General features: G+C 40.7%; 2 protein-coding genes across 2 annotated transcripts; both read left to right on the top strand.

Moving 5' to 3' along the window:
• Positions 1-12932: 12932 nt before the first annotated feature.
• Positions 12933-13402, top strand: N7525_005062 (uncharacterized protein; the record flags this gene model as incomplete). Its single annotated transcript, XM_061213267.1, has 2 exons — positions 12933-12986; positions 13013-13402. 2 exons carry the CDS (start codon positions 12933-12935, stop codon positions 13400-13402), a joined length of 444 nt encoding a protein of 147 aa, XP_061070288.1.
• Positions 13403-13704: 302 nt separating this feature from the next.
• On the top strand, positions 13705-16417 carry N7525_005061 (vacuolar protein sorting-associated protein 54; the record flags this gene model as incomplete). The annotated part of the gene is made up of 2 exons (XM_061213266.1): positions 13705-16250; positions 16300-16417. 2 exons carry the CDS (start codon positions 13705-13707, stop codon positions 16415-16417), a joined length of 2664 nt encoding a protein of 887 aa, XP_061070287.1.
• Positions 16418-16622: the final 205 nt, after the last annotated feature.

Here is a 16622-nt window from a genome sequence, read left to right as displayed (position 1 = left end):
TATAGACGATTAACCCCTAGACCTAAGAGAGACTAAGGAGAAAACGGCTCTAACTATCTAAAGGATTTTAGAAGCTAAGGATCTAAATATAGATTATAAGTATAATTTAGATAAATATAACTTAGAATTCTAGTTTAGACTTAGTTAAGAGACTATATAGGGAGATCCTAGGTCTAGTATAACTACTAAGATAATAGTAAATTACGTAAGTATAGAAATAGATAACTAGTCTAAATAGCGAGAATTATATAACGAATTAAATATTCTATTCGATATTATAGATACTATAATAGTAGTAATCTAGTCTATTAGTATAGATATTATAGATATTCTCGAATAAGTAGGAAAACTCTAATCGGATAACCTAGAGATAAACCGCCGAAAAGGTAATATATCGATCTCGAAACCTAGTAGTAAAGGCTAGTTAGTCGACGCTTTAGGATTACTATAGTACCGAGGACGTCTATATATACTAGGAAAGGAAGGTATCTATATAAAATTAATATAATTATATTATAATAACCCTACTATAGGCTACTTTAGTAGAGTAAGAACCGAAGAACTCCTAAAGAGAGAATACTACTAGGTAAATCTATAGGCGGATATATAGAGATATATTAAATCCTATATAATATATTAAACCGCCTAAACGCTAAAGTATCGTCCTTTCGGTAAGCTCGAATCTCTACCGATTCTATCCTAGCCCTTTACCGAATTATTAATAGACTTTATTATAGGGTTACCTTAATCGATCTAGAAAGGAAGGATAGTAGATACTATTCTAGTGATTATAGACTATTTCTCGAAATAGTGCCTCTTCTTCCTAGTTTCGATAACGATAGATATTTCGGAATTAGCCGAGCTTTTCTATTATAATATCGAACTAAGGTTTAGCCTACTAAATAGTATTATATCTAACTAGGGATCCGTTTTTATAAGTAGATTTTAGTTAAAACTATATTATATATCCTAGATAAAATTAAGGTACTCGATAGCGTTTTACCCCTAGACCGATAGTTAAATAGAGAGGATAAATTAGACACTCGAATACTATCTTCGGTGTTTTATTAACGAGTAATAGAAAATATAGCCTATACTCCTATATATAGCGGAATTTATATATAATAATAGAGTTAATATAATAATTAGAATTTTACCCTTCTAGGCCTTATTAGGCTATAATCCTAATTTCTAAATACGCGCTAAGGATAGTAGCGTAGAGAGGGAGGTACCGGTAGTAGTATCGCGAATTAAGAAGCTTTAAGAGCTCTACGAAAAGCTATAGGAAGTATAGCGAAAAGCCACTAAGATATAGGCGAATTATTATAATAAACGCTATTAAAAGATAATATTTAAAAAGAACGACCTTATAGCCCTCTCGATAAAAAACCTATAATTAAAAGAAGGTATAATAAAGAAGCTATTACTAAGATAGATAGGACCTTTTAGGATCTTTAAATATATCGGAAAGTAAGCGTATCGCCTACTACTCCCTAGCTAGTATATAGCGATTTATAACGTATTTCCTATATCTTTACTATAATTATAGTATTAATATAAAGGTAAATCTAAGCAATTACCTTTACTAGAGCTAGTAGATAACGATAAATAGGAAGTCGAGGAGATAAAGGATAACTAGCGGTTCGAAGATAAACTACACTATCTAGTAAAATAGTATAGCTAGCCCTTAGAATACAATTAATAGGTACCTAAGAGTGTAATAGTGAATATACTAAAAGTTATCGCGAGATATAAAAGGTCCTAGAGAAAGTAAAATTGATTAGAAGTAGCCGATTATATACTATATTAGTAGCGAAACGATATATATATAATCTTAAATCGACCCTATCTTACCCTATAGCTAACGGAGAGATATAAAAGAAATTCACTAAGTAAAATAAAAGAAATCTAGGTCTAAGACCTCTCCGAAACGATACCGATAAACTACCGCTATACCTATAGATCGAGGGGGAAACTCTCTAAGTGTAACTTAAGGAAAGGACTAACCGCGGGCCCTAGCTTAGAGGAGCCGACTAGGTCTTATATATCTTAGCGGAAGGTAACGACGCTAGTGTACTAAGACCTAGCCGACTCCTCCGCGACGCGTAGATAGGGGTAATAGGAACCCTCTATAGTAAGCTTAGCCTAGTTAGAAGCAAAATCTATAGAAAGGTCGCTAGAGACTACTAAGGAAAAGCGAGAAAACACCTACCTAGTATATATATCTTTAGTTAACTATATAAATTAGTAATAATAAAACGACCCTAAATTATAAGCGAAACTTACCTAGGATAGCTTAGTACCGGTAAGCGAATATATATAGCGATACGCTTTAGTAAAGCTATTAAAGGACGCGACTAAATATCGCACACTTACTATAACGCTATCGATAAGGTCCTAAGAAAAGAGGAACTTAGACGCGCCTTCCTCGCTAGAGCTAAAACCTCCCTCGGTATTTAACTAAAATTGTTCGATCTAAGATAAATATATAAGTAACTCCACTTAGTTTCTTTCGATCCCCTCGGGGACCTAGGTAACGTTAGTCTAAAACGGTTATAAAATAGGATAGTAACGTATATAATAATATACCGTTTTATAGGGCTTATAGAGACTATTATAATATTAATAATTTTTGCTATTATATATAGTAGCGAAGTATTTCACTAAGAAAGGCTAGAGAGCTATAGGATCTCTTTCGCGCTAATTATAAATAGAGACGCGTAAATAAGTAAGGCACTAGGTTCGGACCTAAAGAATAGGGTTATATAACTTATAAAGAGAATTAGGGACTAAAGGTATTATAATAATCTTAATACAAAATATAACCGAAATAATACCGTTACGAAATAGATATAGAAGTAATAAGATAATAGAAAGGAAGAGAAAGAAAGATAAAGAGCGGAGGATAAATAAGTCTAGTTACCTATATAATAGGATAAATTATCCTAAAAAGGAAGCTATAATCGAGGATATAATTAAAGTAGACTCGCTTCTACTATTTCTATTAAACGGGTAAAAAACTTAGAGATACTACTAAATCGGTACCTTCCTACTATAGAAACTACTATATAATAGTTAAGTTAAGCTCTATCGGGTAATCCTCTATTAGAATAGGTATATCTTAACCTATCTAGAAGTTAATACGGTTAGTAACTATATTAGTAAACCGCCGTTTCGCCGCTCTCTAACTTATATACCTAGGGTCTTTAGGATAAAGGCCGATAAGACGATATCGTCCCCTAGCCGCTATTAGCGCTTATAAATCTATATAGATAGTATCCGCCCGATATTCGGTAATAATACGTATATACCTTATACGCCTAGCCTTATAAAAGATTAGTAACGAATTATAAACGAAACGGGGTAGTAACTGTTGGGGTGGTCACGTGCTTATCACGTGACTCCCGCTCTCCAGGACTTCCTCATGTTTGTAGATAGCTTCCCTCTCTCTCTTCTTCTTTTCTCCTCTCCAGAGTCCATCCATTTATTTCTCTGAGTTGCATATTCCACTGCGTAGCTTCTTCCTTCCATCAGGTTATAAAGCCCTTTGCTCGAGGACTCCGAGCATCATCAAAATCATCAATTTTCATCAAGTTTAACTGAGCGAATCAGAATTTTCAAATTTTCATTGTGGGTCGCGCTTCGGCCCGTCCCGCACCCCACCAAATCGGATTATCGAATCTATCATCATCAAGGTAGTGAAGGTCATCGATATCATCATAGGCCGCATTTCTTTATCAGAGATTTCTTATCAAGAGAGCTCTACATTCACAAACAGAGATTTTTCTATCGTGAAAACTCTACATTTCTTAGCGAGAGTCAGCGAAGACGCGTCTCTCTACTTCGAACCGGAGATCTTTCCATCGAGAAGACTCTACATTTTTCTTAGCTAGTTAATATAACTAATTCCGAGGATAATAACGCCGGTAAGGGCTTATCACGCTCTCTCCCCGCACCTCGCACCTAAACCCAACCTCCTTCCTCTGTAGCGAAACGAGCGATTCGGACCTAGGGCATAAACCTCCCGGAGGAGAAGGAAATCAAATTGAACAAAGGTATCAAGTTGTTATTAGATAGTAGCAATCTTGCTAGATAGAAACGCCAGATCGAGAACGGACTTAGTATAGTCCGTATCGACAAAGTGGCCAATTACAAACTACCCCGACCGTAGGAGACAGATCCCGAGTACAACATTTAGGAATACTAGTCAAAAATCGCCTATAGATAGATTGAGAGTCTACTAGATCAAGAGATTATCACTATTCTTAAAGGAGGAGTGGAAGCCTTTCTACGTTATATAGATATTATAATACGCGAAGTGGAGACTCTCGTTCGTAGTGCAGAAATCATAGATAATATCAGACGTGAAGTCATTAAGTTTTATAAGATCCGGAGATCAGATTTCTCTAGCGCTAATACCTATATTACGGCGTATTAGACGTAGTATAACTAACTAGGCCTATATAAGGTAGAGCCGCACCCTTTCGGTGCAATGTTTATTATACTTTATAATCTCGAAGGAGAACTAGATTCGGTAAAGTTCACCTACTAGACAATAAAGGATACTATTCTAGAGAGCGTTATAAAGGACGACTTTAATAGCTTATACAAAAAGCTAATTGTAGAAGCTCGTGATATACCTACTTTATTAAGCGCCTCCACTATAGCAAATATAGCGCGGAAGATAGAGAACCCGCGCGGTGGACAAGGACGCGGTCGTAGCGGACGCGGCCGCGGCGGCGGATATAATACTTTATCGGACACTAAGATAGATATAAAGATAGAGGGAGAGTTATTCTTTAAAAACGGTCTAGTAAAAGGCAAGACTATCGACTAGTGGGTAGAGCAATAAAGAAACTAATAACCGTAGTACGTCAATAGCTACGAATGTCCCCACTATAGCATCGAAGGTTATCTAGCAAAGATATACTACCACCTTATAGAAGACCTCATTTTCGAAAGGTGGAAACCGGTAAAGAATGTCTAGTGTTATAGTATTGCAAAGCGGTTAGCAAACAATAAGAAGAACGAAGGTAAGGCTAGTGTAGCTCGGGTAAACTCCGCACGCTCCGTAGATAAGATATAGATACTAGATAGTGGTACTTCTAAAACCATTACTAGTCACTATAAAGATTTTTACAAATATACTAAATATAAAGCTAGAGAAACGCTATATAGCTATACTAATACTAATAGTAATATTCAATTCGTAATAGTATATAGTAAGGCCCTAGTCTAGATCAAGACTTCGACTAGGAAAGTGAGAACAATCCTTGTCTCTACCTACTATAACCTATTAACTAAAGATAGACTACTTTCTATAAATACTTTAGAAGTAGATTATAGGATTTATCATAACCCGATCACGTTAAAGCTTATACGTATAAACCGGGAGGAAGTCGGCCTAGTGAAGAAGGTTAGCGGACTTCTATAGATTAACGGCCCGCTTTTTTATAGTGTAAAGAGCGAAGCCGAAGATATAAAGAAAGAGAATATAAAAATAGAGATTTCAACTAAGGTCTAAAAGACGCATTTTTACGAGCCTAATTCTAGCTCTAAGTCTAACGATAAAGATAAAGACCTTAACAGAGTTAGTAAGGTAGTCTCTACGTACGAAATATATAGACGTCTAGGATATATCGGTAAACCGCATATCAAAGCTTCTTTAGCGGATACTATTCTTCTTAATAAGGATAACTAGGTTAAGCTTTACGACTTTGATTGTGAAGTATATTAGCTTAGGAAAGCGAAGAAGCGGATCTCGAGAGACAAATAACGATATATTAAAAAGCCTAGTATGAAATTTTATACTAATACCTAGACTATAAATCCCCCCGGACCCGGTAGAGAGAAATATTAGGTTCCTATTATAGATAACTATACCCGATATACCGAGGGCCCCTATTTTCGCACTAAAGATAAGATTGCGGAATATATAATCAAATTTTACAAGCGATAGAAGCTTCTCCGCGGTAGATACCTAGCTATCTAGCGTATTAACGGAGGAAGCGAATTCCACAAGTTCTAGATATAGGGGGAGAGTGAGGGAATGATTTTTAAACTCACACCCGCGTACACACCTAAGCCTAATAGTGTAGCGGAGCGTATAGGAGGCTATATCAACCAAATATAGAGGACGATAAATATAGATACTAAGCTTCTAGACTCTCTCTAGCCTTTTCGTGTAAATACCGCTATTTATATTTATAACCGCCTAGTAAACCCTAAAATAGGCAAAACCCTAATCATTACCTAGTAGCAAGATCTCGGTATAGGAGAAACGAAGGTCAATCTAAAGTACCTTCGTCTATAGGGAGTAATTGTTTTTATCTACATTCTAAGAGAGACTTATATTTAGTCAGAGAAGTTAGGAGCACGAGTATTCTAGGGATATCTAATTAGTTATAAAGGAGAAAACGGCCATATCTTTAAGGTATAGAATCCTATTATAAAGGAAATTATACGCTCCTAGGATATCACTTTCCTAGACAAACTAGATAAGAAAGGTCCAGATAACAATAAGAAGGGGGGTCTAGCACCGGCTAAAAAGCTAGCACTAAAAGACCCTAATTCGGATAATAACGACACCGGAGCACTTTACGAATAAGGAGGACTAGTAATAACCTAGATTAAAAAGGGAAAACAGCTATTTAAAAGACCTAGGATTCAACTAAGGCTAGTTCCGTAGGTTATTATTACTAATAGGAAGCCAGAACCTACTATTCAAGGTCTAATAAAGCTAATAATTCAGTAAAAGCAACCCTTAGTGGGACCGAACACACTAGGAAGAGTATAGACTATACCACTAACACCTAAAGTGTCAACTAGGATCTAGGAAGTCGAGGATATATCTCCAATTCGATAGCCTATCTTCTAAAAGCTAGTAAAGAGACAGCCGATATAATAGGCTAAATAGCGGTCTAAATAGTAGGCTACACCGCACAATACACTATAGGCTATATAACGTCCTACGCTCTAACCCTAAGCTCGGGAATTAATCAGAAAGCATATAGATTAGCTTAGTGTAGAAGTGTTAGTTCTTCCTCTACCACTACCTTAGCCTAGAAAGTAAGCTACAAAGCCTCTAGTACTAGAAGTGATCCCGGAATCCCCTATTCACTAGTCGATCGAGCGTAACGATAGTGAGGATACTTATAAGACCTTTATATATAAACCAATTAAATAGGCAGTTTCTCTATAAGAAGAGAGATAGGTAGTCTCTTAGTAGGAAGAGAGATAGGTATTTTCTTACCGAGAGGAAGAGACACTAATTTAGCGAGATCTCACACCGCTAGTAGTAGTTGTTAAATCACTAACACTATATTTACTAGGTGCATTTAGAGAGGATATACCGTAGTAGGAGACTCTAAAACTAGTTCTACACACTTAGCAAGAGATTTCTTATAAAGCTCTCTCTTATAGAGAGGAAGAGCCTTCTTAGTCCACTTTTTATCAATAATAGGAAGAGATTTCTTAGGAGCCTTTTTAATAATAAGAAGAGGAGATTTTATAGCTATAAGAAGAGATTTCTTATAATATTTCTACAATCGAGACCGATTAGAGCATGATTTAATAGGATCGTTAGCCGTCCGTTATCACAATTAGTAGCGACGAGACAATTCCGTAGTTTATTCCCCGCCGTTTAAGCCGCACGAGACGCTCACCGGAGCGCTATAGCTTCCCCGAGAACCCCCTACGTCCCCCGAGACCGAATCCTCTACCGAAACCGAAGACGAAGATAATACGCGTGAGACCGGACGTTCCGTAGGGTAATAATAGTGCTAGCGAGGGATCTAGATAGGGATAGGATAAGTAGGATATATAGAGAGGAAGGCTAGTAGTGTCGAAGGTTCTTACTAAGTAAAGCACTCCCTTTATTTATAATAGTAAGCCGCTTTATATCAAAGACGTCGATATCCCTTAGTCCTATAAGTAAGCTCTAAAGTCTAAATTTATAGACAGATAGCAAGCTACTATAGAGAGTCAGATTGATAATCTCTATATAAAAGACACTTTCGATATTATTCGAAGACCGCTAGGAATCACTCCGCTTCTAAGCCAATAGGTGTATAATCTTAAAGTCACTAAAGACAATAAGGTATATAGTTTTAAAGTAAGATAGGTAGTGTACGGGAACTTCTAGATAAAGAAGGAAGACTCTATTTTCTACGCACCTATCGTCTAAAACACACTTATTAAGATCATTTTCACTATTATTGCGTAACGGAATTACAAATAGAAGCAATTTGATATAGTTATAGTATATCTAAATATATCACGAGATAATCAGGAAATAGTCTATATATTTCAACCCCTTAGTTTCGAGTACTATAAACCGGATATTAGAATCAAAGGCTAGGTTTATCAATTAAAACAGGCTCTATACGGACTTCGTGATTTAGCAGCTTTATAGAATAAAGAGCTAGATACTAGATTAAATAAGATTGATTTTTACGCACTCGACGACGATCCTTATATATATATAAAAGGTCAAGGCGTAATAGTATAGTTTTTACTAGTTTATATAGATGATTTTATTACTACCGCACTAACAGATACGGAAGTGTAGCAGATTTACCACTAGACGAAGGAGCAGTTCGAAATCAAAGATATAGGAGAGCCTTCACGCTTTCTCGGTAGCGCTATTTCTCGGGACTATAGTAAGAAGACTATTACAATATCTTAGAAAGCTTATACCCTAGAAGCGCTACGTCTTATAGAAATATAGTCATACACACTAACCCCTATCCCGCTATCACTAAGCCGGAAATAGGAGGTTGACAATAATAACCCGGAGACCCGTTTACACGATAAAGATTATATATTATATAGATCTCTTATTAGGAGACTAAACTAGCTCACTATAGAGATAAGACCGGATATCAAGTTTACGGTCATAAAATTATAACACCGCTCTATAGCTCCTACCACCAATAATATATAAGCTATCCGATAGGTCTACAGATACCTAAAAGGGACAATAGAGCTTTATATAACGCTCGGAAGAATCTAGGATACGACTTTCTTTACATATACAGACGCCTTATATAGAGACTAGCCTAATACGAAGTCTATAGAGGGGGCTATCTAGTTCTTCGGCGGTGCACCAATCAGGTGGTATTTAAGGAAGCAGACAATTATAGCACTATCTTCGACAGTAGCGGAGTGGTGCGCTCTTAACAGACCGGCAAGGGATACCCAATAGCTGATAAAAATCGCCACCGCATTGAACCTACCGAATATAGCAAAACCCATCGTTATCTTAACGGATAACATCAACACCTAGCTTCTTATAGGAAAGCGCTCTTATAAAAACAGCACAAGATAGCTTGATATACGCTAGTTTTTCGTCAAGGACGCAATCTTCAGAGAGAAGATCAATCTGCTACGTGTTGATACGATACACAATATAGCGGACGGGTTCACAAAAGCTCTCGATAAGGAAGCATATAACAGATTTGTGCACATACTAGGCCTTTAGTGGTCTACATAGAATTTACCAATAGAGAAAGGAGTGTAATGATACGCAGGAAAGGCAGTAAAGACTGTATGTTTGAAAAAAAAAAAAAAAAAGAGAGGTTTTTGTATAGAGAGCAGGAATAGGGGTATCTAGGTCAGTCCTGAAGGGGGGTGTTGGGGTAGTCACGTGCTTATCACGTGACTCCCGCTCTCCAGGACTTCCTTATGTTTGTAGATAGCTTCCCTCTCTCTCTTCTTCTTTTCTCCTCTCCAGAGTCCATCCATTTATTTCTCTGAGTTGCATATTCCACTGCGTAGCTTCTTCCTTCCATCAGTAACTCACCTCTTAGACCTTCTTCGACCCCGAGAGACTATAAAAGGAATAATATACCCTAAGAGAACTATCTAAAGCGGAGGCTAAATTATAACTAGCCTCCGAGATATTGAGATATAGTTCTTCGGGCTAGTCTATAAAGTCTATAAAGAAAAAGCTTACCTAATCTAAATATACACTAGATCCCTTATATCTCGTAATATCCTAATAGGAAACTATAATAAATTAGTACCGTATTATAGCTAAATTATAAGGTCCTTACTATTTCGTAAATAGCGTTTTTACTATTATAATAGTTATAGAGGACCGAGATTCTCTTATTAAACTTATAGTAAGCTAGGTTAAATAGTGTATCTATATCTATCTTATATATACTTAGTATATAACGGAAATAACCTAAATAGAAGAGGTAACGAGGCCGAATGATTTTATAAGCGATATTAGTAAGAGGAGCTATAGCTATAGTACCGGATCACTACCGATATAGGAGAGACTCGGGGCGTTAGGGGAGATTTATATCTAGCCTAGATAAAGAAAACGTTCCCTTTAACGGCCTCGGGCTTACTATAGGAAGAGACACCTATATTAGAGAGGGTTTACCTAGACAAAGAAGAGCGGTCTCCTTTAATAGTCTCCGTCTAACCCTAGGTAGGGACACCTACGTTAGAGGAGGGGGAATAATTGTAAAGGATAAAGGTCCTTTCAATCATAAAATAGGGAATGATAGGATATGCGTAGTATATATCGTAATCAATGCGTGCGGGGTTCGCTAGGTGATCGGCCCTACTTCTTAGCGCACTAGGATTTTCTTTTAATCCTAGGGCCCCCGGGGGCCCCCCTGATTTGGGACAAGAGTTAGTCTTGTCATATAGAGGCAATACACTTTCATTCCTATCCCCGCCATTCGTATCTTACCCGGTTGACAGGCCTTACACCTGATAACTGTATATCTTTACAGTATTGTGCGGTATAGCAATAAAGAAATCTCTCCGGGCAGTTATCGAGCTATTCCTTTTATATATAATCTAGTAGTGGGGTAAAGAGGCTAGAGGGATTAGTGTATCGTGCTTTGAAATTGTTCTATTGTCGATCCTTTTCTTTAAATATGATAGTATATATAACACGGTTCTACCTATAGAGCATCTTCTTCCACCTCTTCTCGGCTTTTTTACGGTCTTCTTAGGCTTTAGCGGGAGTAAGGCGTGTACGGGGGTCCTCTCTAAGAGCTTCTCGATAGTCTCGACGTGCTTGCGTAACTTGATTAGCGAGAAGAGGGCGTGCTTTCTTTAAAATATTTATATTAATATACTAAATATAAATCATGTTTTTTATATCGGGAAAAACAGTCTCAATTGCAGTTATTAACGCTCGCTCTTTATTAGTTAGGATTGTACGCGGGGGTGGAAGGCTAAGAGATTCGTAGGCTTCGGTAAGGTAGGTAAGTATAATCTAGTAGTAAAGTATTAATTAGTATTAGGATCATATAGTATTAGGATTATATAGGTTATACCTACCTCGTATGAATCATCCTTTTTATCTCGTATAAAGGCAAAACCTAGGTGGAATGTCGATCTAGTAGTAGCGAAGCCCACGATATCTAGTAAAGGAAGACCGTACCGGTTAGTCTTATACGTGTAGTCTATAGAGATCACCTAAGGGTTCTTCTAAAGTATTATAATACTTGATTTATATATATAAAATAAAGCAGACGTATAGGATTGTTTATCTAGCTTATATTTGAAGATCTAGCTACTATCCTTCGGAAGTTCTATTAATAACGCTTAAAGGGGCGTACGGCCGGTAAGAAAGACCTCGTTTAGCTTCCGACGAGCGTTGTAAATATCCTAGGGAACTAGGATAGTATTAGGATTGGTCTTATATAGCTTAGTTAAGATCTGCTTGGTTGTATAGCCTTGGGAAAGCGTATGCGCTAGCTCGCTCTTCTTATAGGTAAGATCAAGAGCTCGCTAGATCGGATAGGTTAATGCTAGTGAGGGTTTATGGTTATAGGTCGGGTTCTCGATTGTTAGATGCTAAAGGCCTGTCTTAAGATATAGACGAAGAGTTATCTTGAATGGATATCTAAGCCTTAGTGTAGTAGTCCTCCGGCGTTTATATAGCTTATCTAGATTAAGATTATCGTTATGAAGTGGATGGCTATAGTTATAAATGAGTGGGATAGTCTTCTTTACCCCTTTCTTTGTAAACTTTGAACGGATACTTATAACCGTATAGCTATAGGGCTTCGTAAAGGTATTTACTACTTCCCTCGCTTCCTTATATGTACTATATTACCGGTTTAGCGGGGGGAGCGGGAATGTAAAGCTTGGCGTAGACTCGGTGACTAGGCCTGGCTCGGGATTAGTGCTTGGCACTGCGGGTAGAGACTCGGGGACGATCTCTGGCTCGGAATCCGAGGATAGTAGGTATTCAATGTATTCAAGGCCTAGCGAGGCTATATTGAGGATGAAAACTGATAAAAATAGATGAAATTAGAGGGATTTAGACGAAAATGAATGTTAAAAATGAGGTGGAAGAAGGTAGGTTAATATATGTAAACCAGAATTAGAGTATCAATTTGTTTTGATCCTATGTATAGAGTGCTATATGATAAAAGTGACTTAATTTTGTTAGGGGTTTACATATAAATTGTAGGTACCTGCTATATCACTACAATTGTATGGGGACTTTGACACGAAGGCGGTGTAAAAATTGGAAGGCGGTGTGGAGCGCGGTAGACAGGTGCAGAGGTCGAGGCAGGTGTATTACCATATTAGGAAGGCGGTACTGAAAAATCAGGCATTTTCAGGCAGGGGGGGGTCAAGTAAAGATGGGGGGGGGGGGGGGGGGGTCATATTACCAATCCCCTATTGATATACCGTGACCTGAAATATCGCATTTAGTATGGTGTTTTGGGGCTAACCGGTTGATCGTGTTAACCGGTTGGCCGTGGATTACGTTACTTATATTATCTACCCAGGTATCCATGGATGTATTGAACTTCATTAGATTCAGTACTCGAGGAAGCAAGTCTATCGAAACCGTCCCACACAGCGTAATCTATATTCCAAAAAAAAAAGTTCTAAAAAAAAAGCACAGAAGTTAAGATGTGTGGATAGACACATCCTGAGCTAAAGCAATGGTTCACTCGCATGTCTGGAAAGTGAAAGGGGGTGGTAACGCCAAGAAGTTGGTGTTTAAATCAGCCAATCATATTAGATTGCGAATCGACCATCTTTACCCGGAAAATATATCATCCCCCGACCTGCGGCCCGACCCACCAAGTACTGTCGGCCTGACCTGCGTCCTTGCCGCGATAACAAACTACCTCACTTAGAAACGGATTTCATCCCCATACTGTTGCTTTCAGCTCCATACCGATTCGTGACAAATAGTGCAAATGCTGGACCACGACTGTGCTCATACGCCTTAGCAGCGCTGCGCGATCATGTTAACTCCCTCAGGGCCTTTCCCCGAGCGGTCGCCGTCGCCGTCGCCAAGGGTGGAAGACTCATTTCCGTGGTCCTCGCGAAGTCCTCAACTGCCAGCGAGAAGGGTTTCGATAAGCCCCACGACAAGCCCCAGCTCGGTTGGTGGGTCGCTGGATAGCGCGGATCACAGGCGAAGGACTGCGGTAGCAGAGTCGGGTCAGAATGGTAGGCAAGCACATAGACACAATACATGAAGATATATTGACGATTATGGAAGCGATATCTACACTCCTGCAGACCTCGCTTCTCCCTTAGACCGCGATCCATTCGACTTCACAGAAACCGCCCACCTCCCGAGACATACCTCCTGTCATTCTCTCCACTGTCCCCCATGTGGAACCATCGGCCTTTAAAGACTACCTCAGTGAGGTTGGAAGCCTATTTGATACTTTCCAACGCACGAATCCAGAGTCCAAAGAGATGTTTCGTCAAGACAGCTCCAGTACCAAAGGCGACGAAGCTGCACCGTGGGGAAGGCGGAAGACGAGCGTTTCGAAGCGCGGCCAGCTTGCGCCTACACCGCTGTCAACAATTCCTTCTGTGTATTTCGATGAAAACTTTCGCCTCGAGAATCCGCGCGTTTTCGATGTTGTCAGTGAGCATACCGAGGTTGTAAGGCAGCCAATGTCCACCATCGGAGGTGATAACATTGCTGCAAATAGCGACCCGCAGCCTACTAGGAAGACGCTTGCTACCTATACCATCTTGCAAGAGAAGCTATCGTGGTACATGGACACTGTAGAGATTCATTTGGTATTTTCAATTTCGCAAGCGTCACCCTCTTTTTTCGCCGCGCTCGGCTCCCTTCGTGAACTCCAGGCCGAGGCAACCGACTCTGTCGCAAAGATCCAGAATCTGAGGAATGACCTCGCGCATTTGGACAAAGAGATGGTTGTGCGCGGTTTGGAAATCATCAGATTGAAGCGAAGACGGGTCAATCTGACAAAGCTGGGTGAGGCTACCAAACAACTTCAATGTGTTCTCAGCGGCGCGAGCCATTGCGAGGAACTCGTAAACTCTGGGCAGCTGGAGATGGCAATGCAACACGTCTCATACGTCGAACAGCTTGCATCCGGAACGCTGGATCCGAAAATTGGCGGCGAATTGCATTGGTTGCTGCCGAACCAATTCATCCGGCTTACTGATCTACGTCGACTGCACGCTCTCGGAGGACTGCTGCGAGACATCGACCAGCTTCACCTGCGGATTGGAAAAGGCTATGAAGCCCGATTGCTGGACGTCCTTCTGGGCGACCTGCGCCGACATGTGTCCGACGCACCACCCAGAAACACTCTGGCGCGCTGGACAAAAAGCGCACAGGGCGCGACAGATGCATCTTCATTGACTTGTCTGATGATGGCAGAAAAGCTGCGCGAAGAACTCACTCCTGTCCTGCAGGGCCTTGGCCACTCGCACTATCTAGCTGCAGCAAGTACCACGTTTCGTGAAGCTCTTATCCGAGAAATGAAGTCTCTTATCCGCCAGCACTTGCCGAGCTCTACTGACGAAGAAAGTGAATCGTCTGCATCCACGTGGGCAGGTGGTCGACGGCCGACCAAGCAGGAAATGTCGAGCGTTCTGTCTCGCAACTTGCGTGCTCTCAGTCCCGATGACGCCGAGGCGTTCTTCGTCAAGGTCTACTGCGGGATAGGCGAAGCATTACGGAGGCTTAGTGTGCAGGTCAAGGTTCTCCTCGATATCACAAGCGGCATGAAGACTTCAAACAACGTACTTACTTCCGTCCAAAGCCCGGGAAGCAAGGGCAACCCGACTTCCCGTTCGCCTAGCCTTTCGATGGGATGTAATTTGCAGGAAGAGATAACTCATGCCCTTGACATGTCGAGCCTCCTCGAACAGGCAGTGGACAAGGCACAATCAGAGATCACAAAGGTGCTGCGAGTCAGAACCGAGCAAACTGTTCACCTTGGATTGACAGATTTCCTAAGCTACTTCACGCTGAATCGCTTGTTTGTCAATGAATGCGAGGCAGTCTCTGGTCACTCTGGCGAGACCCTTAAAGGTGTCGTGAACAACCAAATCCACACCTTTATCCCGATTCTGCACGAAGTGGAAAAGCAAAAGCTGGTGCAAAAGATAGAGTCTGAGAAGTGGGAACGTATCGACTTCAAGCCGCAGGACGCATTGACCCTTGCGCACGTCGTCCAGTCCATGACCACTGATCCACCGGCATGGCTCAGTTACACGGATCTCAGTGCCGCAGTCCTGGAAACAGGCGAACTAAAGTTGCAGAAAACCCACACCCCTGCAGAACCGACGACTGCTCCTAAGCAAAATAAGAAAGAACCGGCACTAGCGGTCATCGAGGGTGAGAAGTTCACGCTTGTCGATTCGGCAGTACTAGCGCTTCGCGGTATAGAACAATACACAATCCTCTTGGCATCGGTCCCCGGCATGGTCAACGACATCTCGACGCTCCTAATCGACTACCTCAAACTGTACAACTCTCGCGCACAACAGCTTATTCTCGGTGCAGGCGCTAAGATAACAGCTGGGCTGACCAATATCAATACCAAGCACCTTGCCCTTGCCTCGCAGTCGCTGTCCTTCTTCATTGCTCTAATACCCTACGTGCGCGAATGTGTTCGTCGTCGACCGTCCATGACAGGGTCCGGCATAGCACAATATGACCGGTTGAAACGCCTGTTCCAAGACCACCAGTCCACTATCCACGACAAGCTCGTCGACATAATGAGTTCTCGCGCGACCGTTTGCATCAGAGAGATGAATAAGATCAAGTGGGACGACGAAGATGAGGTGCGGAGGAACGTCAGCCTATATATGGAGACGCTCACGAAAGAGGCGCTCACGCTACAACGAGTGCTGAGCAAGTACCTATCCGCATTGAACGTGAGCATGATTGTCGGACAGGTCTTAACGAACTATAAGGAGCAATGGAGCAAAGCTTTCGAAGGTGCGGCGATACAGACCGAGGCCGGAAAAGCGAGGTGAGTATCTTTCTCGAGAACATGTCGTTTCTGGCTAACCAATGTGTAGGCTTCTGCGAGATGCGGAGCTTCTCGAATCAAAGCTCGGCAAGATTGACGGCGGACAAGAGCTCGGCGTGCACATAATCAATATTGTCAAGGCGAAGAAGGTCGCATCCCAGCCATAGGCAAGCACGAGAGAGGGCAGGCCCGCGCAAGAGCGAAACGCCATATGCCTGAAAACGCATATGTATATTAAATTAGATTACTTACCACCGACTTTCCTCTTTGCTTGATCTGGCATTCATCTCTCAAGTTTGGCATAAAGACTCGACGCATTCCGTCCTGATAGGCCACGCCTCCGTGTCAGACAGCGAACCCATATCATGTTGA

This window comes from Penicillium rubens, assembly GCF_028828025.1.
Source record: "Penicillium rubens strain IBT 27055 chromosome Unknown utg000002l_segment0_segment0, whole genome shotgun sequence".
In the NCBI taxonomy this organism is placed as follows: Eukaryota; Fungi; Ascomycota; class Eurotiomycetes; order Eurotiales; family Aspergillaceae; genus Penicillium; species Penicillium rubens.
Note: the sequence above shows the minus strand (reverse complement) of the source record. Positions and strands in the feature narration are given on the sequence as shown.